General features: G+C 48.5%; 2 protein-coding genes across 2 annotated transcripts in view; one reads left to right on the top strand and one right to left on the bottom strand.

The window, feature by feature from the left end:
- Nucleotides 1–26946, top strand: part of LOC144156122 (uncharacterized) — an 882723-nt gene that overhangs the window by 693789 nt on the left and 161988 nt on the right. The gene's annotated exons all lie outside the window — the stretch shown is intronic.
- On the bottom strand, nucleotides 14404–16445 carry LOC144156121 (transcription factor Adf-1-like). Its single transcript, XM_077687949.1, has 3 exons — nucleotides 15953–16445; nucleotides 15594–15756; nucleotides 14404–14892 (listed from the first exon to the last, which is right to left on the bottom strand). The coding sequence occupies exons 1-3, from the start codon at nucleotides 16119–16121 to the stop codon at nucleotides 14493–14495; spliced, it is 732 nt and encodes a 243-aa protein (XP_077544075.1). The 5' UTR covers nucleotides 16122–16445; the 3' UTR covers nucleotides 14404–14492.

Genomic DNA, 26946 nt, shown 5'->3' with positions numbered 1-26946 from the left:
GACGAGCTACCTGTCTTGGTGTGAGTGCGTGCATGCGTGGTTGTGTGCACGCGTAGAAGGCAAAATTACGTGAAATTCGCCCTCACGCACGTTTTACAAACAAGGGCACTTATTTAGGAACTTCAGGCCATCGCTAAAACTTGTGTCGTGATTAGTAATGAAGCATTACTCACGGCACAATACAGTGGCAACAAACTTGTCTCGTATTTCCTTTAAAAAACTGTCATCCGTGCACCGGATTGTGCTGGAAAGTGAAGAGGTAGACATATGTGGGCTATAATTTATTTCCCGTGCCTTTATTTTTGTAAACAGTGCGCTCATGCACGCTTCCTGTCTGGGAGCCGGCCGTTATGAATATCGCGTCGTTTGCTCCTTCGCGTGTTTTATTTCTTTTCGTCTGATGGCGCGATGAGACTCCCCTCGTTAACCTTTGATCGCGCCCATCTATTGAATTGCTTGCGATGTCCGTCGCAAGCTACGCTGACTTGAACGTCCGCGCTGGGCGCAAGTTAAGCGCGTATTTGACCTTTGGCAGGAAAACACGGCAACTATAATGTGTGGGGCTACGGTGAGCTTGCCTATTACCGCGCCACGAGGCATGTGTACAACGCTGTGAATAACCACATCTCCGCGCGCCGAAATGTCACCGCGCATTTCCGCGAGGCAGAAAATAGCTCGCGCCGCATGACTGACGCGGAATCCACAGCAGCGGCTATCTGACCTCCACGCCCAGTTCGTAAATATAGGCCGGCCATCGGCACCGTCAACGTGCTGCCTTCTTACGCAGCCCGCTGTAACGCGCTGGCCGTCTCGTTTGCGACCGTCCCGAGAAGGACGGCCGTGCGAGGGCGCCAGGCCGTCCCCGCGGACTTTCCCTGATTACGGCCGGACACGCCAAGAAGCGCTCAGGTCTCGCGCACCGCGGGGCCCGGCGCGCATAAACTCCACTTTCCGTTCCTCGCGCCTCGCCGGGTTCTTCCGGGCGGCGGCCACACGATCCGTACCGCGTGCTGGAGAAAGGCAAGAAAGGCGGCCTGCGCTGGCGGCCCACAGAGTTACGCACACACTTCGGTTCATGTCGGCTCGGGGTCCAACCAGTTCTCTCGGAGCGGACGGCTGACCTTGAGGCGCTCTCACGGCCCAGTGCACTTAGGGGTGCAAGTCCCGCCTCCCGGCTATGCCTGCGGATGAGCGAAGGTCTGCCATGATCTCAGGTGCTCTCGGACTCCGCCATCCCTGAGATAGCAACGGTCGGAAAGACTGAGGGTGTAACTGCGCTCACACATTTCGGCCATCTCGGCATTAGCAGGGGAAGCAGCGCCCACGCCACGGAAAGGTTGCGTGCCGAGTCATTTCTGACGCCGAAATGTACGAGACGGGAAGACCCCGCGAGGGAGAATGCAGCGTAGGTCACGCTGAATTTTTGAAGCGAAGGCGGGTCACGGGAGAGTTCCCGGGATTTGGCGCAGTTTAATGCGCGGAAAAATCCCTCTTGGAGAAAAATGAAATTTTTGTGGGGTCTAGTTCTTTAAAAGAAAACATCGGGCACATTTGAGGCAAAACATGAGTACACAACTGACAGTACCAGGCGAGGTTTTATTTCCACGTAGACGTGGGGTCGGCTTTTCCCGATGGCAGATAAAACAACGCGTTGAAAATTATGTCACAGAGAGGCGAGATACAAGTGCGCGGGGTGATCTCGGAGGCCGTGTTCCCGGAAAGATGGAAACAAGAGGCCTTGGCAGATGGCGCTCGAGCAGGGCAAACGCGGTAAAATTGAATCCAACCGAGCAAACCTCCGGTGAATTCGTCTGGGTAGGAACGATTTGGGAGGAGAGGAGTGGGCGTTTCGTGGCAGCGGAGGTACAAATCTATCGTCTTTCATAGACATTTGCAGCCACGCAAGCACATACGCGGACATTCTTTTCTTTTTGCTTTGAGCCATGCATGCACCGTATGTATGATATATTCCGCCTGTACGGGGTTTCGGGGCACGTTAAAGATCCTCACTTCGACTGAACGGATGCGTGACCGTATACCACGTTGACCAATATGTTTCTTTGGCGCATCTAGCCCAATTTATACTTCCAAACTGAATGCGAAGACGTTTCGAAAGTCGGGAGCTGTAATAGCGAAACAGACAGAACTGACCTGACACAACATGAACCCCAATATTAGCAGACGTTTCATCTCTCGTATAGCGCACATCACCAATGGTCCGGAATGCTCACATATTCCGCATTTCCTCTGGACTCCAGCCCTCTGTGTTGCTCTTTCTGTGACTCCTAGTGTGACTCCCGAGGCTTTTCCATTACCGTCTAGAGACCGGGGACCCCTCCAATTGCCGGGACCTCGGTAGGCTCGTTGCACCTTCTCGCTGAATTACTCGCGCTGTTCCGCGACATGCTGCGAGTCGTGACGCGCGCAATCGGCGCCTGCCGACCAACGCTCAGCAGCACCAAGTAGCGCTAGCACGACCCCTCGAAGGTCCCGTGGAAATTGGAAACCCGCCGGCGCGTGTGCAGCAATTAACGCGACAGAGCGGTGTCGTTAGCGGCCATATAGATCGATGGTGGGAGTGTCGGTAAAGAAGAAAGTCCCTGCCGGCGCTATAGGCTGCCTTAAATTGTGCCTGCACAGAGTATGAGGGAAAATGAAAGAGGACAAACATAAATGAAAGAGGATGAACAGACCTGGCCTCCAAGCTGGTATTATGTGCTCATATGCGTTAAAACTTGCACCGGCCGCTGTGGTCCTGATTGCGGCATTCGGCCCGGGTTATATAGCCAAGAGACATGAGGATGTTTTGTTTTGTATTGTTTTTTCTTCGTGGAATTATTGACAGCTTATGACCATTGTTTTCTGGCTGAGAAACGAGGGAACACAAGGGGAGCAGGCGCGAGGAAAAACATTTCAGCCTTCCCCCTTTCCCCGCAACATCGCGGCGAAGCAATTGCCTCCTGAAGAGGTGGTCGACCCGTTTGTCGTCGTTCAGTTGCACGGCCGAAATCGATGTCTATTTTATGCCTCGAAAGCGGGAGTGTTGCTATCATTGGCATTAACGCGTATAGTAACATTACGCGCTGACATTTACGCGTGTCAAAATATTTGAATCTCTTCCACGCGTCCTCCAAAATCCTGCCATTCTAACCCTGGTATTCTGGATCATTCCTCCACTTGAGCCTCCAGTGGAGGGGATACTTGAAATCGATTTCTCCATGCATAAGCAATGCGGAATCCTCCCCTCAGCCAAGTGGAGGGAGCAAATGGAGTGGGGGAGGAACTCAGAATACGGCCCTTAGTCTGCTTGTGTGACGTCACAAAGGCACCACAGGCGCTATAAGCCGACTTTCATCTAGTAACAGCGATAAAATTATTATTAACCCTCTTTAAAGAGATCACAATAAAATAAAGTGAAGAATAGACAATTGAAGGTAAATTGTTGCGAGGCACTTTTGTTAAATACCTAAAAGTATGTAACACAGACCTATCATATACTCCTCCCGTGACGCGGCAATTGCCATTTTTCCCTGACGTTATACCATCTACCACCCCAACCAAGGAGGTTAAAAAAACTCCATTAACCTCCTTGACTCCAACGAAACCCAATTCCACCACAGCAATTATCGTGCGTGCTGTGCGTCCTAGCAACTGCAGCGTCCGCAGCAGTGCGCGACGGGAAGTCATCGTTCACCTCCAGCCATTCGCACATAGAAACACCCTGCTCCCGCGGAACAGCGGAGGGCGTGCTCCCGTGACGGTCAAGAGGTCCGTGTTGGTTTAAAACCCTCATTCATGACATCTCATTCGTGAAGCCTCCCGCATTGTCCAGTTTACAGCTGTCCTGCGCAAAGGTTGATGCGCATCAGAGTGAGGGGGCGACGCAGCTATGCGACGGCCCGACGTTAGGCCTGACGTGGTGCATTGAGGTCTCCAGTCGTCAACCGGTACCAGCAGCTCTACGTACAGTGAGTATGACGTCGGTAAGCATGGCATATAAGGCTCAACTTAAAAGCTACCTAACGTCAAGCCTACGAACATAGCACGTTCGGCCTAACACCGCGCTTTTAGGTTCAACGCCGTCAACCGGTACCAACTGGAAAAAGTAGTTTACTGATCGTAGCTCAAGCTGCGGTGCGGGTTGACGTCGTAAGGCCTCAGAGCAAAGCGTTGGACCTAAGCTCTGGCGCATGCCAGCGAGATGCTGCTTTTATTCCAGCGAAGTGATGCATACCCACACGTTGCGCTGCTGAGCACGAGGTCGCGGGTTCGATTCCCGGCCGCGGCGGCCGCTTTTCTGATGGAGGCGAAAAGCAAAAACGCCCGTGTGTAGGAGATTTCGGCGCACGATAAAGATCCCCAGGTGGTCAAAATTAATCCGGAGCTCTCCACTACGGCGCGCCTCATCGCCTGCGTTGCGTCGGCGCGTTAAACCCCACAATCAATCGATGCATACCCACAGGGCGCACGTATACCTGCAATGGGGTGTAAACTGACAATGTGTTAAAAACAGGACTGTATGCTGCTGTAAATAGCGTTGCTGCAGACGCTGCAATCAAAAATTAATAGAGCGCAACCACTAGGAGGACGAAGCACAGCTAGGAAATTTGTGCCTGTGCTCTGAATCCTGTTCACGTATTTTGAAACCTACCGTTATACACCTACTGAGTATAAAAACCGTGGTGGGCCATAAACAGGAATTTACACTCTAAGAAATCCCCGTACTGCGTATTCATCACAATGCTCCAGAATGAACAATCTAAGTGGCCTAGTGTGAAAATTCGGCAAATGACGAAGCCCGACATGTGATTTAAATTTTAAAAATGCATGTGCGCAGGGACAACACCCAAGGCATGCAAAGCGTTCTGTATTGCGCAATGTTCCAGCGTGGATGCCGTTTATCACTCAAATTGAATGCTCGGCAGCGTCATTCGCCGAATTCGCACGCCAGGCCACATCGATTGGTCATTTTGGAGCGTTGTGGTGAGGACGCCCTACGGGGACTTCTTAGAGAGTGCAGCTTTAGCGCGATATTCCGAGGTCGGCGCAGCCAAATCGTTTGTCGTTTTTAGGGGAGAAGCTTTTTAGGGGCTCGGGCTGTCGGTGTCTTCTGTCGTCGCCTCCTGTAGTCACGGTACTAAGGCACCGGGACAATAGTTTTCCAAAGCCTCGCGCTAGAATGTAGCGCGTACTAAAACAACAGTGTATGATGGGTAAAACCGGTTTGAAATAAACTAACATGATTTAAAGATTTGTGGAACTCTCCCTGTCCGCTTCAACAATCGGCAAGCACAAGTAGAAGCTGTGTGTAGACGGGTTATAATTTGTGTTACACTCAAGTACCCACCGGCTCTCGACGCTAGCCCTGATCAGGTCGGGTGGTCGGTCGAAGCAAGAAAAGGCATACATACCTGTAGCATGGTGCCGGGTACTCGTTGGTCACCGAGGTCGAGCCCTCAGCGCTAGGCGCGGGCATTGCACTTCGCTCGCGTTGACCCCTGCCACTACCCAAAACTGGGACAGATGGGGCATGCAAATTGCTCAAATCCGGTTCAACGCAAGAGAGGGCCCCATCGCCTCAGCAAGCGCACGATTGCTCCTCCCACCGGCACTTCTCAGGCGCCCAATCGGCGTGCGCCGTGTGGCAAGAGAGAGGCTTACAATCTTCGAATATGCTTATACACTGCATGCTTCGCACCTCCCCAGGTTTCATGTTAGTGGAGATGGCCTGTTTTTTTTGTTTGTTTGTTTGTTTAAGTTCTAGGTCATGCGATAAGTGAAAAGTCCTCCTGCGTCATTAATGCGTGAACGTGCACGGGAATAATTAGCAAATTGATACGTCATCAGTGTGTCATTCGTTGGGGCGCCACATGCGATAAACTTCTTCCGGTCGTCCATAGGCTCGTCGGTTGTCGAGGGCCACACACACGAGCACGAGTCGCTTGGCAGGTAACCGACGAACGCTTCACGTCAAAAAGGCCGCTGAAGGTGTAGCGTCCTTCCTCGCCATTCGAACACTATTCTAATCCGAAACTTACTTGCACGAATGCTTTGCTCTGTGGACAGCCAATGCACTCGCCATTTGTACAAGTGCGGCACGCACACACAGCTGGCTGGCGCCGCATCTTTTCAAAGTGCTACGAGTTGTGCCGCGCCTCCGCCAGATGGCGCCACGGGTCCCGCGACAGAGAGAAGACGCAGTGAAACATCCCCCTCGCGAGGGGCACGATCAAATCCAGAGCATTTCCGGGGGCGCACGACGTTAAGTAGTTTGCGTTACGTTAATGTTGTTGCACTTGTGGCAACTGCTGACGAGATAGCGCTCGTCAGCAGTAATTTGAATGAGTCAACGATATAAGGCGCGTTCGTAGCGTCCCATTCTGTGTCGGCTTTGTGGCGCAGTGGGTAGAGCACCATGTACATTGCGTTCCGCCCGCAGGGTCGAGGGATCGAAACCGGGCGCCGGATAGTATTTTTTTTTTTATATAGTAGGGAGGGGTGCGGACAACGACGGTGCTGACTACGGACGTCAACGCGGGTGACATCGTGAGTTACTGAAATGCTCTGCATTTAAAATGGTACACCTACTGCGGCGAGCAAATCATGGTGTGTGGTTCTTGCGGTTCCTGTGCTGGTGATAACTACAGCTTTTGCAGCGCTTCCAGGCACGAAGGAAGAAGAGAAAGCGTTATGAATAAGCCCAGCAGCAAAGCCGGGAGTGCGTGCCGGAAGCACAGGAGTTCATAGCAAGTCAAGTGCACCAATTTTGAATTGTCGGATCCAACGACAGAAATTGTGCATTTGACTATGGCGTGGTCTCTGTGGTCACCGTAGCCTAATGGCCCGGCGCAGAACCAGCATGCATACGCATACTGAATGCGGACACAGAACATTGTTACGCAGTCGTGCACGCAATAGTTAAAATCGCCACACTCGTACACCGATACTGACTGTATAAAACACTACGGTAACCTGTGCTCCCACCGACCGTGATTAACACATCATAATTTGGATCGCGACCGGCGGGTAAGACAGTTGTGTACCTCTTTCGAATCGAACCTCATCCTTTTGTTCGGCACGTAATTAATCTTTCGTGTTGAACTGCCAGTGCTGCGGCGCTCTATAACGCCGATACCTTAACTGCGAGCCATCGGTTGAAAATTTTATTGTAAGCTTAGGAATGACCTTAGTTGGATGCACCGAGCATGAACTAATCAGTTCAGAATAGTCACCCAGCGTGCCGTTGCTCGGGGATGCAATCGGCTCCGTCGGCGTCTGCATTGTTTCGCGGCCTCAGCTTCGCGGATGCGGGATTCCCAGCACTGGCTGTGGGGGCGCCTTGACCGGCGCGCCTTGTCGGAAGCGTGTCAGTATGTTACGTGGACACGGCGGCGCAGGCGCTTGGCCTGTCAGTGGCTCACGGTGGCCTCTGCGCCGCCGTAAGGTCGGCTGCCTCCGAAAGGTTGCACCGTCGGCTTCGGCTTACGAAACCTCCTTTTAATCAACCTCGCGTGCCTCCTGAGCGTGGACAAGGCCGGCGGCGTTTTCAAGGACAGCCGCCGCTCCCCTTCCTGTACCTGGGACGGAGCCGTTGGAAGAGCATTTTCAATACCTCGCGGATTCCGTCGAAGTAATCAAAGGTGCGTGTACACAGCGTCTACGGGAGGGGTCTCGTTTTGGGTACCTGAGGGACAATCGTCGCGACGACGCTGTAGGGCTTACAATGGCCATTGTTGATAAAGAAGGACACTTGTGAGCGGCCGTAAAGGTGACCAACTAACCGACACTTTATTTTTCATTCCTATATTCGGAGATTAATTATTTCCCTAGCTCATTTAGTTTTTCTATCTCTGGTATTCCTTAAAAATGTTCGCGTATTTTGACTCACTGCTCATAAATTAACATTTCTCATCTATATTCAGTTAATGGCACTTTTCGGTTTATTTATTGTTTAATTTTTTGTACTATATACTGTTACCTATTACGGCTACACTCCGAGACTACCTTACGGTTCAGCTTCGCCGCAGTGCACTCAAGTGCATATTGGTCAAGCTGAACCATGGGATCGTCTTGGAGCTACGTACTTGTTGCGTGTGCCTCTCCGTTAACGTTTTCGTCGCGGATGATTTCGCTGCTCATTGCGTATTTGAAAACACCAAGGGAAGCCACAAAACGCCGCTGATCTTCGTGAGGGTTTGGACTATGACCCCGTCATTCCACGCATCGCCGCTCTAGGGAGAAAAAGAGGGGTACGAGGAAGGGAACGTTGGAAGGGAGAGAGGCAGAGAATATTTTATACAAAGATAGGGGGGGTGACTGGATTGTAGGGAGCATTGCGAGGTTTAGAAGCCTCGGTACAGGCCTCGGATGACGGCTTCCTGAATGATCCACAGGTCGCCTTGCTTCTCTTGCTTGTACGTGATGTCAGCCACTCTCCTGTATTCTTTTCTAATTTTGGTGCGTTGGGGGCACTCCCAAAGTATGTGGCGTTGGTAATTGATCATTTTGCATGGTGAAGGCAAAGGTGAAGGGGTTACTCTACTACAAGGAGTTATAGCCTAGCTGCTGGCGTGTCGAGTTTTCGGGCCTGTGCTTGTCGAAATTGCGTTTGCTGCTCTCGTGCTAGGTCAGGGTGCAGTGCTAGGGAGGAGCCAAATGAGAAGCCATTGTTCATCGGTATACGGGCGAGATCATATCCAGCGTGCTATTGAAGACCAGAAGAAAGCGACACTGCCTCCCACAGCTAAGCGCATTGCTCGCTCCTTCCAACCACCCGTGGAACGCTGACAGCGTTGCGCAGGGGTATGGCTTAAAGGGATGGAAACGCCTGTCATTTCATGAAAGTGCTGGTTTGGGTCTGTTAGTAGGGCATCGCAAAAGTTTGGAATCGCTGACACAAACAAGGACGAAGCAAGTGGACACACACAGGGCGCTAACTCACCACCGTGGTTGGAAGTTAGCGCCCTGTGTGTGTCCAGTCGCTTCGTCCTTGTCTGTGTAGCGATACCATACTTTTGCTCTCCCATTTTTTTACGCTAAGCGCCCCTTGGCGAACCGCGGTTTGTCGGAGTCAATTTTTCGAAGCACACTTTCGGTTCATTGGGACACGTGCGGTTAATGCGTACTCACGGCGACCACAGTACCTACTACGTGCAAATAAACTGTTTTACCTGATTTCTCCAACGCACAACCGTCAGTGATTAAGTTCGTGCGTGTCAACGTTCCTAAACGCGAAAGAACCCTTGGGTGCATTTCAGTTTAAGTATAGGCACATATAAAATGTAGGAAAATATGTTAATTAGAAAACTGCTTCATAAAAAAAATCACGCCATATCCACGGAATGAATGATGATAAGTGGGGCGAAGATCGAGAGGGGGAGATCATCGGTAACCGTAACTCTCCCGTGAAAGTTCGCCCATTACATCATTTTCGGAGTCAATGCTCCCAGGCCCAGACCTGGTGAAAGACCCCGCGCCATCGAGGACTACCCCGCACCTCCACCACAATTTGTCACGTAGGATGGGACACAACGGTAAAGAAAGAACTTTTATTTAGGGCGAACTTGTGCCCGAACAAGATTGATTGATTGATTGTGGTGTTTAACGCGCCAACGCAACGCAGGCGATGAGGCGCGCCGTAGTGGAGGGCTCCGGATTAATTTTGACCACCTGGGGATCTTTATCGTGCGCCGAAATCTCGTACACACGGGCGTTTTTGCTTTTCGCCTCCATCAGAAAAGCGGCCGCCGCGGCCGGGAATCGAACCCGCGACCTCGTGCTCAGCAGCGCAACGCCTTAGCCACTGAGCCACCGCGGCGGGTCCCGAACAAGACGAGAGGAAACGAGCAAAGGTCCTTGCGTCTCGTTCGATCTCCGAGAACGACTGCCTGCGTTCGTGGCGTGATCTCTTGCGTGATCTCCCCCTCGCAGTGCACGTGCGCTCGCGCCTCCGTTGGCGAACACAGACAAGCTCGCGCTCCCGGTGCCGAGTTTGCGCTGCCGGTTGCAGCCGGTTCTTGCGCGTGCAACGCGGCCCACTTTGCGACATCTCCGAAAGCATGCGGCGGTCACGTACCACGAGACACAAGGGATGGACAGACCCATGACTTAAGGAGCTTCGCCCCTAAAAGTATTTCTCAGACGTGCACGGTTGTTACTAAATCTTTTCGTCAGATGCCATCCGCAATAAGAGGCGTTATGTGACGCCTGCAGTTACGAGGAGCATGGGCAGACCGGGAGGCCTATAGTTCAACCGCCTTATAGGGAAGGGGGTTCTCAAATCATTCGTGGCTTTAGCTCTGTAAAAATGGGCAGTAGCAGTGGTATTAGTGCTCAAGATATATCCAACTGTCGCCGTATTTTGCCTTCTTTTTCCACTAGAAATAATCCGGAAGTACGCAAAACTGCCTTACGCAGACCCTACGTCAGAAATGCCTCTTGGTTGTTGCAAGCAGTGACATAACGACATTTCCTTTCAGTTTGGGAAATGACCCGCCGCGGTGGCTCAGTGGCTAAGGCGTTGCGCTGCTGAGCACGAGGTCGAGGGTTCGATTCCCGGCCGCGGCGGCCACTTTTCTGATGGAGGCGAAAAGCAAAAACGCCCGTGTGTACAAGATTTCGGCGCACGTTAAAGATCCCCAGGTGGTCAAAATTAATCCGGAGCCCTCCACTACGGCGCGCCTCATCGCCTGCGTTGCGTCGGCGCGTTAAACCCTACAATCAAATCAAGTTTGGGAAATGGCGGCGTGCTGAATTTCTGCGATGTTCTCTGGACATGCTGATAAAAGCATGCAACGCGAGTGACGCCATCATGCACATGACGACATAACCCGGCGTGATATGCGCACGATGTCAGGTTATGGTACGAGGCACAAGGCATGAGAGCTTCATTGTCTGCTTCGCTGCCCAGCAGTGCGGCCATTTTGGAGTGTCACAGATGCTCCCCTTCCTAAAAAGGTCAAGCTTCAAATCGTGATGGCGTGACTATGCCCTCTCGCTGAAATGATCGCCGTATACTGTGCATGAAGGGGCTGCGTGGTACTGTCTCTTGTTGCTGCGACTAACTGGCACGCTGGGGCGTTTAAACCAGATGCGTCTTGGTGCGGTGAACGGATGGGTTATCCGTGCCGACCCAGCAGGACCTTGGCTCCTCACCGTGCCCTTAAGGCGCGAATATACTCCGACTTTCCCGGCGTACGGGAGCGCGGCCGCGCGGTCGGCGACGTCACGTCTGCTAGGCTACGCCAGCGAAATTACTACCATGTGTACACTCCAGCTGTGCCGGCGCAGCGCAGCCAGCGTCGCTTCCGGCTGGCGCATGCGCAGATGGTTTTGCGATTAGTGCGCCAGCTGCCCTGGAATGTACGAAACGCTCGGCCTAAAGCAGAGGCGCGCGTTTCTTTTTTTTTTTTTTTTCGTGCCTCCGCAAACCCGGTTGTGTGCCGCGCTTTTGCGACAGTGCGCACTGAGTTCCATTGCTTGAACCGTTCTCCGTGTCTTTTTCTGTGTGTCCGTGTATTTTCGCGCACTTGTGTCCTGATCATGGCCTGGGCGTATCCTGCGCGCCAGAAATTGGCGCTGGCATTACTGGTTCATCGGCTGCGGCGTAAGCGGAAGCGGTCGATGTATATCCGCGAAATATTTGACCAACGCCAAATATACGGCGAGTACCACCACCTCGTCCAGGAGCTGCGACACTGCGACCCCGAGTACCATTTCAAGTACTTCAGGTAAATCATTTCATAATCTTCGTGTGTCTTATGCACGATTGACGGCAACCCGGTCGGGGAATCAGGAACAGCTGTCGAGTACATTGACGTGCCCAAACGCTAAGAAAATGGTGACAGTGAACGACAAAAACGGGACAATTAGAAATAGGTACAGCGAAATCGAATTATATTGGTCTAGTTCGTCCTGTAAAATATTTGTGACATCTTTAGGGACTGTTTAGGAATATAAAATGTATTTATAGCTGTGCTCAATTAACGTGGAATCCCATTGTACTCACGCAGGATGACAAAGGCATCGTTTGACCAAATCCTAGGCTTGGTGTACTACCGGATCCTCCACGCACCCACACACAGGAGGCCTATCTACCCTGCCGAAAGACTGGCGGTCACTTTGAGGTAAATGCTCTACCTTGCACTTGATACCATTTGACGAATTTATCAAAATATATGCACTATTTTGCTATTTCCCTTTATTGTGCGTTATTTCATTCCTTTAGTGTTGAAATAAAAATGTATCTATGGGTATTTCAGCGTAGGTATTTCAAACAAAAGACGGACTTGAAAGTTCTGTTGTACAGTTCTAAAATGGGCCCACATGCCTTCGTGACAGGTTCCCTTTCATTGGATCTCCTTTGTCGTTCTCAGCTTTATATCAAAACAATCAGGGTGAGGGCCAGTGCCCTTGGTAGTGTTTCGGTGTTCGACGACTCTCCCCCCCCCCTCCCCCCCCCCCCGGCCGGAATTATCTGAGCGGTGCGTACCCCCACTGTCCCATCCTCATTTCGGAGTTTTGTCGTCGACACTGTGCATGCAGCGCATCGGTAAATAAATCTGTACATACAAAATAAGAAAATTCGATAACGCAATGAATGTGTAATATGCTTGCGCGGTGGCTATCTTTCCTTTTAGGTTTATTTTGCCGCGTATAACGCCCCCAGAAAAATATTTCTGTGTATGCCACTGGTAAGGGCAACGCAGTTAGCTGTTGCACCGCATTCGTGTTTATTTTGCATAGAGCATCTTTTACATGTAGTTCTTTTTTAATTAATTGAAGTTTTGGTCCCCCTTTTTTTTGTAGGTTCCTGGCTACGGGTGGATCGATGCAAGAGATCGCCTTTAACTTTAGAATTCACCCATCAACAGTGTCGGGAATACTGAAGGAAACGCTGCCAGCCCTGTGGGATTGCCTTGCTCCGACAGTCCTCCGAACACCCACGGCAGCCGAGTGGGCAGAAATTGAAAAAGAGTTCAGCTCGAAGTGGAACTTTCCTGGGTGTATCGGGAGTGTAGACGGCAAGCATTTTGCCATCAGGTGCCCGGAGGACAGCGGCTCCGAATTTTATAACTATAAGGGATTTTATTCCTTATTAATGCTTGGCGTTGCTGATGCTAGTTACCGCTTTATTATGGTTGACGTTGGAGCCCAAGGCAGGCTTTCAGACGGTTCTTTCTTTCGGGAGAGCACCATTAAGGAACGTTTGGAGTGCGGTAACCTGCAATTGCCACCAGCAGCATCCAAGTGGCCGCTCTGTTTGGTGGGCGACGCGGCATTCCCTTTGCGGACGTATTTAATGCGTCCGTACCCTGGACGAGGACTCAATGAAAAAAAGAAAGTTTTTAACTACCGTCTGTCGAGGGCGCGCCGATGTGTTGAGAATGCCTTTGGCATTTTAGTTTCTAGGTGGCGCTGCTTTTTGGGAACATGCAGTGGCGACCTGGAGCTGCTAACGGACATGGTGAAAGCTGCAGTATGCCTGCACAACTTTTTGATGCTCGACGCGGCATACTGCCCAGTTAATTATGGAGACAGTGCCACTGGCGAACTAGTTCGTGCAGGTAACTGGAGGGAAAGTGTTGTGCAGAACAACACGCAAAGCTTGTGCACTAACAACCGTTCTGCACCAGCTGCTATGGCAATCAGGAACCAGATTGCGGACCACTTCATGTCTCTGGAGGGTTCCCTACCATGGCAGCTGACAGTTGTAAGGAGAAGCTAAGCATGACCTGTCTGCGGCGACACCACCTAACGGTCGAAAAAGAATTTTTGCTCACTTGCGTGATTGTGCTCATAACTTTTTTGTAAATAACCCCCACACCCACCCTTGTGGTACATTTTTCTAACGTGCTGTTTTCTTGCATTCATTCCTTGTTAATTTGACATTAACCAAAATATGCCTTCGCTTGCAAACGCAATTTTTGGTGTTGCAATTTCTGTCATTTTATGTAACTGACATTAAGTAACAAACTGCCTAATAGGACACATAGTTTGTATTCTATACTATGATGCATTACTGAAGACGTACAATGTTGTGATAAAGAATTTCGGAGGGCTCAGGTGCAATGTTTCCCAGTCTTTATTTTGTACTCAAGTGATAATGAAAAAAGCAATAAAAACTTGATTACTTGACTTGCGATGTCTCATCACTATTGATTTAATGTGTTCACTGATACACTTCCAGAACGATACAAAGTTTTCACTTCACACATCTTCGTGTAACGTACACCAGATAGCAAAAGACAAAAAATGCACTGAACGCACCAAGCTGAAAAGGCAGCTGTATACAAAGAACATGGCAGCAATGAGCAGAGGATATAATTAGGTTAGAGAACAAAATAAAAAAATGATAAAATTCAACACAATACTCCCAGCAATCATTTAAACGGGATGTTTCTGAGAACACAAAGGTGAAACAACACATTAGTTACATGAAAAGGCTATGAACGCACAAGTAAAGACTACTCGTCTAGTAAAGTGAAGTCACACTACTCGTCGTCCTCAAAATCTGCAAGTAAACCCATTATTTGTGCTTTGCACTTTGCCGCCTTCTTTTTCGGCATTCTGTCCAGGCTGAGACCTACAGACATGCCAAACGCCTCATTTTCCGTCATTTTTTGCTTCAGCTGCCCGAGCAGCTCATCTTCAAAACTCTCAGATTTCCTGCCTCTTTTTCCCACTACTTTTGGTGGGGCCTCGCATCTGGTCGGCTGAAAGCCCGTTGCAGCAGCACCACCACCCCCTTCCGTAGACGCCGTCGCCTCCGAAGAGCTGCCCTCGGTTAACGGTGAAGCAGGGCTGGCCAGCATACTGCCGAAGATATCTTGTGCCGTCTCGCCTGGGTGTTCATTGGGTGAACGCGGTGTGACGTCCAGGCTGCACACAGTCCTATAAGGAACAAGAATTTTTTTTATTATGACGCCATTTATTCAGTGTTCAATTGTTTTACCCTACTTTAAGGTTGTGTGTAGTGATAATATGGCTTTAATAATATTAGCCCACCATCAATATTACAAACTACGTTCTGCATGGCATGCATTACCACTTCCCCATAGGGGTGGCCGACTGGTCGAATAACCTTCCGAATAATCGATGAAAAGTTTAGTCGCGACTAATTTTTTAGTCAGTTAATTGATTTAAGCCTCCTGAGCCTCTGGATAAAGGCCTTACGCCTTTAACCCAGCATTTGACTAGGCGTTTTTGTTGTGGTGTTTGTTTCACGTACCAGCGTTCTCCCTTCCCATTACCAACCCTTTAATTGACGCATTAACTCCTGCATTGCTTTTGTACATATCGTCGCAGTCACTTTCAACGATTTCTTTTTGTCCCGTTCGCAGCCGAAGGGGGAATACACGCCGCGCACCTACGCCCTCAACATGTTTCCCGAAGATGACCACCCGCGTCGATCTCCAACGGAGAAGGCTGCCGAGAACAGCACACGATAGTGGGGGTGCAGATGTGTGTAGGCTCCGTGGGCGAGCTTTGCGAATGTGAAGACACACAACGTTTCATTGTTAAATTACGAGACTATAGTGGAGAAAACGTAGTGCACAAACTTTTCATGCTTGCGTGCTCATACAAAAACTCACTTTCTCGGGCGGCCACAATCCTTGTAGAACTCCATCGAATTCGCAAACTCCCAAGTCTGTTTCGCCACGTAAGGGCTGCCGCTCCTCTTCGACATTTCAATGGCCTTCAGCTCCCTCGTGTATCGGTCTCTCAGCCGCTTCCACAGCTTCTGACAGTCGTCAACTGAAAAAAAAAAAAAAAATAAAATTGCGCACCCAACTTGACTTCTTGATTACATAGGCTCATACAACAGCACAACCCCGCCAGCACCCGGTCGATGTATACTAGGTGCCAGCTCAAATAAGAAGGCTATGTAAAAACACAAAGTAATTACATGAGATCATTACTTCCTACATAGACAAACACACACGGAACTTACCTGTGGAGAGGCCGCAATCCAGACGGATCTGTTCCCACGCGTTGTTTTTCCTCAGCTGGTCGCGGTAGTCAAGTCGCTTCGTATCATATACACAGGGGTGCCGCCGTATGGATTCGATGAGGGACTCCACCACGGCATTGGAAACATCGCTGTGATTCGGAGCTTCCATTGCGCACTTGTCGAGCGGTCGGGCACAACCAAAAAGAGCGTGCCGAGAAAACAGTCGAGCAAACAGACGCGCGCGCGCGCTGTACGGGTGGTCCAGACGGGTTGGCGAGGTGCATGACGGGATACGGGGCCGCCGGCGGCCCGGCGCAGCCCGACGTTTCCCGCGAGGAATAGAGACATGCCCTATCCCGACGCCCGTGCCGCGGAACCGCGCCGAACTCCGTCCGACACGCCGGCGGTTATCTTACGCCGGAGTGTAGAGGGACCGGCATTCGCCGACGTAGCGTAACCGTGCCGCGCGCGCGCGCGCGCCTACGCTACGTCGGAGTATAAACGCGCCTTTAGACCGTGCCGAATTTTTCCACGGCGGCGATCCAGACGTCAGTATCAGAGTCCAAGTTGGGAAGGTCTCGTCTCGTACCCCGTGCCTGCCACTGAAGTGGCGCTTCTTTCTAATTTCAGCCACGTGTGCCCTCTTGTGTCTCTGGGCGGGCAAATGCAGAGATCTCTGCGGGAGTTGGCTAGGTTGTGAGCAGTCTCCTTTCTTTAGGAGGCACACGTGAGAGCAGGCGTTTTAAATGCAGAGCATTTCTTTAACTCACGATGTCACCCGTTCTTGGCGTCCGTAGTTGTCCGCATCGCTCGCAGGTGCGCCCTGTCGGCGCGATGGTGCCGTGATAAAGGCGGTTGTCGGCGAGGCTGGAACCAAGGAGGTTGTATAGAACTTCTGGAGTGGAGATGGTGCTCGAAAACTGACGCCGACGGCCGCCATCTTGCCGTGGGTAGAAAACTCGTTCCGCGGTATACAGTCGTCGCATAATGTGCTTGATTTTGCATCGGGTTACGTTATATTTTTGCTTCCGTTCTTTTTTTGTTTTCTTTTGTTTTGTTTTGCAAGTTGATTCTCTCATGCGGCTACCTTCAAGCGCACCGAGCTTTTCTTGCGCGCGTTCATTTCGCCGCATGTGGTTTCGGTTATGCTCCCCTCTCCGTGTTTCTAGTTAAGCGCTTCGCAAGTCGCCCGTGCGTGCGCCGGGGGCGCACACATCTGGTAATTTTTTACATTCTTGGGCGCAAACAACTAAAATAAACAGTAGAGACAATGACATTTTTTACTGCCCCATGTGTCGTTCTTCCGATTTCTCTCTTGCCAAAGAGCAGAACTCGTGTTCGTTCGATCTTCGTTCGCGGATGGATGCTCCAAAGGTGTAGAAAGCAGAAATGGTTTGCTCGTGCGTCGCGTTCGGCTGCGCTAATCGCGCGAAGAAGGCGTCGGGGATCACCTTTCATCTGTAAGTACTGAGGGTATCTGTTTGTTTTGGGTTTCGAGGGCATTACTAGTATTATAACGTTATGAGTGCACATTTGCCTGCGTGATGTAAAGGGAAAATGTGCCGTAGCACCTGCCGTCCGCTTACTGAGCATACCGTACGCGCTTGTTTACGCAGATATGCGAATGTTTTCGCTCGTAGTTGTGGTGGTCCTGTAGTCGCTTGGCTGCGCGAAATCACATGTTTGTAAATATGTGGGGCGAATTTTTTCATATTCTTGCGGCATTTCATAATTCCTAAACCTTGTTGTAAATACCTCCTGTACATTTCCTCTTAGTTTTGCGGTGTTTTGTGTTTATTGAAATTGTATTGCTCAGAGTTCCATTTATATTTGTGAGTGCATTGTGATTTTTCACTTTTAATATTCTTGCGGCATTTCATAATTCCTGAGATTTGTTGTAAATACCTTGTTTTGTGTTTCCTTAAATTGTATTCCTTATAGTAACAGGTATATTTTTGAGTGTCATGTGATTTTTTTTTCTTTATGTTCTCACGCATTTCATAATTCCTTAATTTTGTCCCATGCCTTCTGTAAAGTGCACGCGGAATAAAAAAAACCTGCTTTAATGTGCTTCAGTGGGTGCCAAATCCATTTCGCAAAATACGATTGAAAAGCTGGAAATAGACCCGCCGCGTTGGCTCAGTGGCTAATGCACTGTGCTGCTCATCCCTAGAACGCGGGTTCGATTCCCTGCCGCGGCGGCCGCTTTTCTGGTGAAGGCGAAAAGCGAAAACTACTGTGTGAACGAGATTTCGGTGCACGTTAAAGATTCCCCAGGTGGTCAAAATTAATCCGGAGCCCTCCACTACGGCGCGCCTCATCGCCTGCGTTGCGTCACCGCGTTAAACCCTACAATGAATCAATTAATCAACCAATCAATCAATCAAAAGCTCGTGCTTAATTTGGTCTTCTTCGGCAAGGGCAAAACTGGGCATGTTGTTTAAACCAGAAAACGTGCATTTGCACTACATATAAAGATTACAATATCCTGATGGATATGATTCTTGCAGTACTGCTTAAAAACCATTCGAACCGCTACTGCGTTATTATTTATTAATCATTAATGAATAAGCATTCATTAATCCTAGCAACGCCGCCAAAAAGAAACAAGCGTCAAATAATCGCGCTTTCGCGTGTCCCGCACCTCCAGCATAAAATCGCGGCTAATAGTAACCTTATAACGCGGAATCTCTTGCCATGGCACGCAACATGAGGTAATTTTAATGTTACGGGGGCGGTCTATAGCCTTAGCTATACCGAATAAACGTTTATTGAAATAAAATCAGGGGTGGTTCCTTTAGCATAGCGCTGCGCGTTTTCCCGCATCGACAGCTCTGTTGACCACCGTAAGATATACACACGCGAACTCGCTGCTTGAACCATATCTTACGTCAAAACCTTACGCGTAAGGCAAAATTCAGTTTGCCCTCAAATATCGTAATCGATAAACTAGCTTACTGTCGTTTTCTCTCTTGTAAAGCAAAAAAAACGCGACCGCACTTAAGCGTCCCTGACAGCGCAGCGCCTTTTCTACCCACGGCAATATGGCCGCCGACCGGTTCGCCTGGCTTCACCTCCCCGCGTTGCCCGCTATGGGCGGCCTCCACTCCAGAAGTTTTATACAACCTCCTTGGCTGGAACATTATCTCTATGGCTGGAACACACTCATCGCCGCGCTATCTCGTCAGCCCCGCTCCTTCTCGCCTACTCTCCGCTCGCATCGCACGCTCTCTCCGCGGTCGGTTCGCGCCCAACAGGTGGGGGCGCGCGCGTCGCGGGATCAACAACATCTGTGGCGTGATCGTGAAGTCAGCATCGCGCGCGCGTGGCGCGATCTTGGCGTGATAAAGGCGGCTGTCGGCGAGGCTGGAACGCACTCATCGCCACGCTCTCTCGTCAGCAGTTGCCACAAGTGCAACAACATTAACGTAACGCAAACTACTTAACGTCGTGCGCCCCCGGAAATGCTCTGCATTTGATCGTGCCCCTCGCGAGGGGGATGTTTCTTCCATCAGGAAAACGGCTACCGCTGGCGGGAATCGAACCCGCGTCCTCGGGCACAGTTTCTCTCTCTGCGTGTATATATATAACATTCGTCCATCACGAGCGTTCCTAATTTCGGACTCGGCACTCCCGCTACCACTTTGTCATTTTTTTTTTTTTTTTTGCGTACTTGTCCTGCATGCCAAATTCGTAGTGCGGGTGTTTCCCATCTCGCGGTTACCCGAGTCCGTAACTTTGCGAGTACCGGAGACCCGATGTCACGTGTTTGAAGCCGTATTCTTTGGCAAAGGATGCAGAACGTAGAGCCAGGTCACTTGGAACATTGCGGACCGTTGGGACGGACAACTACATCGGGAATTTTATGCCTCGCAAAAATTAACTTCCAGTGAATCATGACTGTATTCGTAGTCAAACCCATCAGTTTGGCCGACTCAGTTTACCCGAAGAGGTAGTCGGTGACGATTAGGCACCATGCTCCTCTAACGAAGAAGAGGTCCTCGTCGACTCGCTGTCAAGGCCTCTCGGAAAACTCCGTCGGCTGCAGCGACATCTTTCACTTAGGCTTGTGCCGAAGGTAGGTACGGCAAGACATTATGATTGTCGATGTCGGTCTTAATAGCAAGTCACCAGGTAGCGTTTATTGCGCTAGCGAAGCACTTGTCGATGTCTGCGGCCTTCGTGCACGCCGCGTAGAGCTTACTCTCGTAGCTTGTTGGTTCCGATAATCGGAACGCCAAGCTGGCGGCGAAGTTCGTCACGTTGTTGCTCCTATTTTAGTTCGTCGAAGAAAATCGTTGAAACTGGAGCGAAGCTAACAGCTGTCTCAGGTATCATTCGAACTTTCTCCATAGCTTATTCGTCTCTCTGCGGCTTACCTCTCCAGGGCATCAGCTGCTATCAGCTCCTTCCCAGGGACATAAATAATTTCGTATGCGAAACACATTATGCAAGTCCGCATTGTTTGTAAACAACGCGTGATATCATCGACAGACTTTGAACCAATAAGCGGAGAAAAGGACTTGTGGTCATTCTCAAAGCAAAACGCCGTCCTGGGAACGTTGTTATTGAACTTCTCGCGTGCCCAGGCAAGAGTCAGTCCTTCTCCTTCTATCTGAATGCTCCGGAGGTATAGGCGATGACCACGAAGTGAGTGGCCGTCTTCTTGCTTTTGACGCGAGACGGCACCGAGACCATCGGATGACACCTCTTCTACGATTTCACTCAGCTTTAATTGATCTGCACGGCTGGAGCTGGGCCGAATGCATTCTCTTGTGCGATCTCCCAGACGAACTCCTGCTTTAAAAAGAACATGATGGACAGTAGCTGCAGAAGTTGAGCCATGTTCGGTACTAAACGGCCAAGGCATAGTCATGAGCTTAAGTTTACAGACCACAGGAGCGGTGGCCAAAACTAACCGCTGCGCTGTCTGGTTGCCTGGGCCTGCTCTTGAGACAGCGCAGGCGCGGCCAATCGGTATTGCCTGCAATGCCACTATCACTTGCTCCTTCGGGACTGCCTATTGCTTCGGTAAATCAGTGCCAGGGGTACTACGCCAGTTAGGGCAACAACATAGAGTTTCTTACAGGATATACTAGGGGGGAAACTGGCTCTGCCACCGCATGTAACCATGGGAACTGGGAACAGTATAGTTTTCTTGTTTTCAGCTTTCCTTCGTAATTGGTTTGACTTCTAACGTTAACGTTATCGCGAATGTAAAAATATGTAAAGCGCAGTGAAATCGACAATAAAATTGTTTATTTACGCAGAAAGAAAATAAGAACAAGTTGTAGCACTAAAATAAGACACTTTTTTATTTTCTGTTTGTTTTTGTACCTGTCAGTCAACCCACAGCTTGACGGACGCTTCCAGACGAACTGCATTGTTCACCGCAGTGTAAATATTTCGTCATATGTACACAACGTTTACGTACTGTTCTTATTCTTATTGTTCTTTTGAAGGAATAATGAAACGATTATAATTTGCCTTCGTGAGGTATTGCGGAAGTTAAAAGCATTTTGTAACAGGTGGCTTGGTGCGTCAAAATCACAGACGATCGTAGAAGGTAATGTTCACCTAAACATACAAAGGGGAACCAAGAACGGAAGAAGTGCGCCTTATTTTACTGGTACGCGGCGTGTTTTTTATTTATTTGAAAATAAACAATTTTATCGACAATTTTGCTGTACTTTACGTATATTCACATTCGCCTAAACGTTATAGGTCAAGCCAATTACGAAGCAGATCCGACCGCTGTTGTCTTCCCATTATTCCCACGGCGAAACCGACACCCTCCAGTGATTTCCAATGATGCCAGCGCCAGTTTCTCCTCTATTATACCTACGAAACTCTTTGGGGAACACTACCGGGCACTGCCCCATCTGCGAAAACGGTGGTACTCTGTTGCTATACGGATACGGTGCTTCTCTGGCACAGTGCGTTGTAGCTACGTCGGGCTCGTTACCTATTTATTAGCTCTTCTGAATTACATGAATTTCCATTGACGGCAACTATACACCGGGCACTAATATAGCATCAACTGATCTACGCATTCCTTCCAATAGGAAGCTATGCCTCTTACTTTTTATGTTACTTTTGTTGTGTTATCTACAGTACTTTTATTTGCTTATAGCCCATGCGAATCATTAACTCTACATAATAATTTTTGCAAAGACAAATGCAATTTTGTACATACGTGCCAATAAAAAATGCGCAAAAACTACCACTATTGTTTTCAAGTTCAGATAAATGTAATTCTAAAATATAGTTAGCATGCATTTCGGTAGCTGCTGAGCAGCCCAAGCCTTTCCCCGTTTCAATGGTGTCATTTCGCAATGGTGTCCTCGAATACTAAAGGCTGCGTTGTACTTTAAAGAATTAAATAGCTGGGTGTTGCCGAGAAATTAGGAAGCGGAAATTATGGGCACAATTATGGGCACAATTGCTCAGGAACGTCTGGGTTCCCGAGCAATTAAGAAGCGTGGGCTTTATTAACATCAAAAATCGCAAACCAGAGAGAGTTCAGCCCTCCGCTAAATTTTTTACCGTGAATTCAGTAGTATATGATGCAATAATTATGTGGCGCCGGTGTTGCGGTAGAGGCCGTTGCAGACGGAGCCTAGGTTATTTCGCTAGTGTAGGTTATTGAGTATATACTCAATAACCTACACTAGCTTGTCCAAGACGATTTTGGAGGCGTAAAAGCGCTTTGCGAGCTGAGAACCATAACTGAACTATTTGATGCGGGCCAGGCTTACCACGAGTAGGGGCAGCCATTTTGCTCGCCCATTTGAGAAAAATAGTTGTTTGTACTAATCCTGAGCATCGTTTAACAAGACAAACGTAATAAGCAACATCAACTAATATTACTTTTATCGGCTGTACCAAGCATAAAACGCCGAACGCATTGGATTTGCTCAGAGCTCTCGGTGGTGACGGTAAAGCCTGTGCCGGTAAGTTACCGTTCACGGTAGCGTCTAGAGCATGCGCAGTCGACTCCCCCAAGCACGGTAGACGATAACGCAAACACGGTAACGGTGAGCTAAAACTCCCTCTTGTCGAGCGTTATACCGACGCCTTCAATCCGCTCGAGCGTATGCCGAAATCGCTCGTCGTGTTCCAGCTTTGCAAAACTCCAGGTGAGGATGTCGTCCATGTAAGAGGTTACCCATTGAAGCCTAGTAGAATGTCATTCATCCGTCGATGCAAGTAGTGTCAGGGGTGGAGCAGGTGATGAAGGGCAAGCAATTACCAAAGGGCGTTACAAAGGCGGTGGCACGTTTTCTCCTCTCAGTACACGGGATCTTTCTTAAGTCCGAAGTTGCGTCGATTTGAGCGAATCATGCGGCTTCTCGGGGCATATAAAGGGTGTGCTCAATGCGTCGAATGCAACTCGCGGAGTACGGGATTTTAAGCCACTCGCAGGGCTCGGACTTGTTTCGTTCCGTGTGACACGAACTATCACATGGAGCGCCTCTTGTCCCTGCGAGAGCGCGAGAGGGCAATATGGACCGGTGCCCCGGGCAACTCGTCGGCTAACATTTCTGAAGTCTCCATTAAGGAACAAGCCATTGTTGCAACTCAGCCAAATGAGGCTGAACACGGGGACTTGCCGGGGTACACCAGCAGTTAGGTGCTTGTCAAGCGCCCAGGCGGACGACGAGGAGCGTGAGGAGGATGGGGCGGCACCTGTCCCGGATGGACTTTTCGGCTGCAGTTGTCGAGGCGGACGCCGACGGGTGTAGCCCGAAAGAACCCATTCCCGTTTGACCCCTTCCCGTTTGAACCCATTCCCGAAACGCCCTTCCCGCTTGACCCGTCCCGTGTGAGCCCGTTCCCGAAACGACCTTCCCGCTTGGGCGCTTCCTGTTTCAGCCCGTTCCCAAAACGCCCTTCCAGTTACAACCCGCTCCCAAAGCGCCCTTCTAATTTGACCCCGCGTCGTTCGAACCCATTTTTATTTCTGGAAATATGCGTTACCGTCTTCGAAACTGTTCTCGAAAATGTGCTTACAAGCAACGGGTCATGCACCGAAAACTTGTATGCAGGACATTTTCCGGAATCGACCGATATTTCCGGCAGATAAAAGTTTCTGAATGCCTTAGGCCGATACTGCCCTTTTGACACAAAATTTGTAACGGCGAAAGTGTACTAGAAAGATACCCAATATCTTGAGTAATGCACGCATTGGATTTTTCGGCAGTTGGTGTTCGTACGTGCAGCAGAAATTTATTTATCAGCCACTCGTATGCTCATTGTTTGGAGCGTAGCTTTGTCTTCGGGTTCGAGAAATCTAGATCAAGGATGTCCGTAGGAGATACTTTAAAAAAGGCAAAAACATGTGCATAAATCTGAGAATTGGCTACTAATGCCTTTCCTGCGTGAGTAATGGGCAGATTTTTTATTTATTTACCGATACTTTACGGCCTGGTCGGGCTCAAGCAGGAGTGAACATAAAACACATCAATATTGGTTGCCGTAGTTTAAAAACGCCCAACACAAATAAGTAAAAGACATAAATATGTAAAAGACGCAAAGAGGTCCGATCGCAAGGGGGTCCGAACAACGATATGCATTCTAATGTATTCCAATTTTAAAACACCACGATTCAACCAGAACACACATTTCCAATACGTGGGGAAAATTCTTCTAACGATACCGAGTTCCTGTTCGTTCAGATTCCAGTAAGAAATTGCACGAGGAAACAAAGAGAACTTTCGAATAGCAATTCAGCTGATTGGCTGCCTAAAATTCTTACTATGATGTCTTCTCGCTAAACGTCTGAAAGGCCCTTGGAGGTAGTATTCCCGCGACAATTTTAAGTTTCTGTAGTAAAAAAAATTAAGCTAGAGACGACCCTACGCCGCTTAAGTTTCTGAAGGTTTGCTCTATTATGCAAATTGAGCATACTAAAGTGACGGGAATAAACAGAATCAATAAAACGCAAAGCTAAGTTTATAATTTTTGCCGCTTCTCATGACTGCGATTTTTTATAGCCAGATGTGACATATGTATCCAGATACATAGGGTTACTTTATTTTTATACATCCTTTTATCTTTTATAGTTTTCATTTGTTTCTTTTCGACATTAATGTGCAGTTGAGCTATTTTAACGATTAAATGTGTTAGTCCGACAAATACGGTTTCTTTCATAGTGAGGGTGTTTTGCGATTTTTTATTTGGGCTTCCGCGGCGCTTTTCTGGGCTTTTTAATTTTATCATTTTTGGTAACGGAGTATCAGATAGTTTTGATTTATTTAGTTCACTTTTAACGTTTGTTGTCTTTTCTGGAGAGGGAGTTTCAAATATTTGTTTTTATTAGTTATTTACTCGTCCTTTGAGGAATATCTTGAAGCTTGAGTTAAAGTTAGCTCTAGAGTGTGGATAAAATATATGTTTGTGTATAAACCCTTGGTTGATCGTGTGTGTTAGTAGTTCCTCCTGACACTCTTTTGGGACACGACCATGGTGGCGTCGTTTCAATGTAATAAAACTTAAGGGCCTGGTGTTTTGGGGGTGGATCTAAAGAAGCTAGAGACGAGAGTCAGCCGACCGAACAAGTGCAAACGAGGGAAGACGCAGGGCGACCCTCGCGACCTAAATACATTTAGTTAAGTGCATTTAGGTATTTTGCTGTTTTCGTTTTCATAAGCAACGTGTTTGTTAATTTGTTTATTTGTTGTTAATTTGTTAATTGGTGTGTTAATTTAAAAGATTTGTTTGTTAATTTGTTAATTGTTAATTTGTTTGTTAGGCTTTGTTAATTTAAAAGATTAAAATATTTGTTAATTGGTATGACTTGAATTGTAACCAAATGAAAAACAATATGAAAATGTTTTTATAACGTTTCATAAACTGGGTACGTTATTCGGGAAATTATGCTGGAGCCCTCTTCATTGATCTAACAAAAGCTTTTGATTCGATAATTCACAGCATTCTCTTTCATAAACTAGCTGCAATAGGCGCTGTAGGACCTGCTCTGTCACTGATTCAAAGCTACTTATCTGATAGAAGACAAGCAGTCTGTGTTTCACAAAATCTTTCAAACTTTAGAACCACAAACAAAGGCGTGCCCCAGGGCTCAATACTGGGTCATCTCCTCTTCTTAATATACATCAATGATCTGCCTAATTGTGTTTACAACTCTGAACCCTTCTTGTACGCCGACGATACTACAATATTAGCTACTGACAAATGCCTTCATTCTCTGACCGAAAAACTTACCTCTGACATTAACAATATTTTGCTGTGGTGTCGCCAAAACTGTTTGCATATCAACGCATCTAAAACAAAGTTCATGATCTTCCATTCGAGTCAGCGTCACCTTACACATGAACCAATAATAAGTATTAACAATCATGCCATTCAAGTAGTTAACCAATGCATGTTTCTTGGGGTTGTTCTTGACAGTCATTTAAAATATACTCAGCACATTTCATATTTAAGGACAAAAGCTGCTCATGGCATCAGGATATTACTCAAAGCACGCCATTTTTTTAGTGTGTCAACTTTACTTTCTCTTTAATATGCTTTTATTCATAGCCATTTTACCTACTGCTTATCTTCATGGGGTAACACGTACCCCACTCATTTGATGCCATTGCAACATATCCAAAATCAGGCCATTCGCATATTAACTTTCAGTCCATTCTGCTCCCATGCTTCTTCACTGCTGCAGCAGTTGAGTATATTATCTATCAATGAATTATTCAAATATAACCTAGCAATCCTGTTGTTTAAGTCATTACATAACATGGTACCTCTGAATGTTTTCACCCGGTCAAGTCTTGTTGACGTAAATTCCACTAGGTTTGCCTCTAATCATAATTTGCTGTTACCTAATGTACACTCTAATTATGGAAAACAAACTGCCAATTTTGCCGCTTTCGTGTTTTGGAATTCCCTGCCAACTAATGTTAAACTCTCTTCGTCGTTGCATTTATTTAAAAGAGGTCTTCTTGAATTTTTTCTACAGCCGTAACCACATTGTTTCT

Source organism: Haemaphysalis longicornis, unplaced genomic scaffold (genome assembly GCF_048455015.1).
Source record: "Haemaphysalis longicornis isolate Haplotype H1 unplaced genomic scaffold, Haemaphysalis longicornis Haplotype H1 scaffold_1, whole genome shotgun sequence".
NCBI classification, from domain to species: Eukaryota; Metazoa; Arthropoda; class Arachnida; order Ixodida; family Ixodidae; genus Haemaphysalis; species Haemaphysalis longicornis.
Note: the sequence above shows the minus strand (reverse complement) of the source record. Positions and strands in the feature narration are given on the sequence as shown.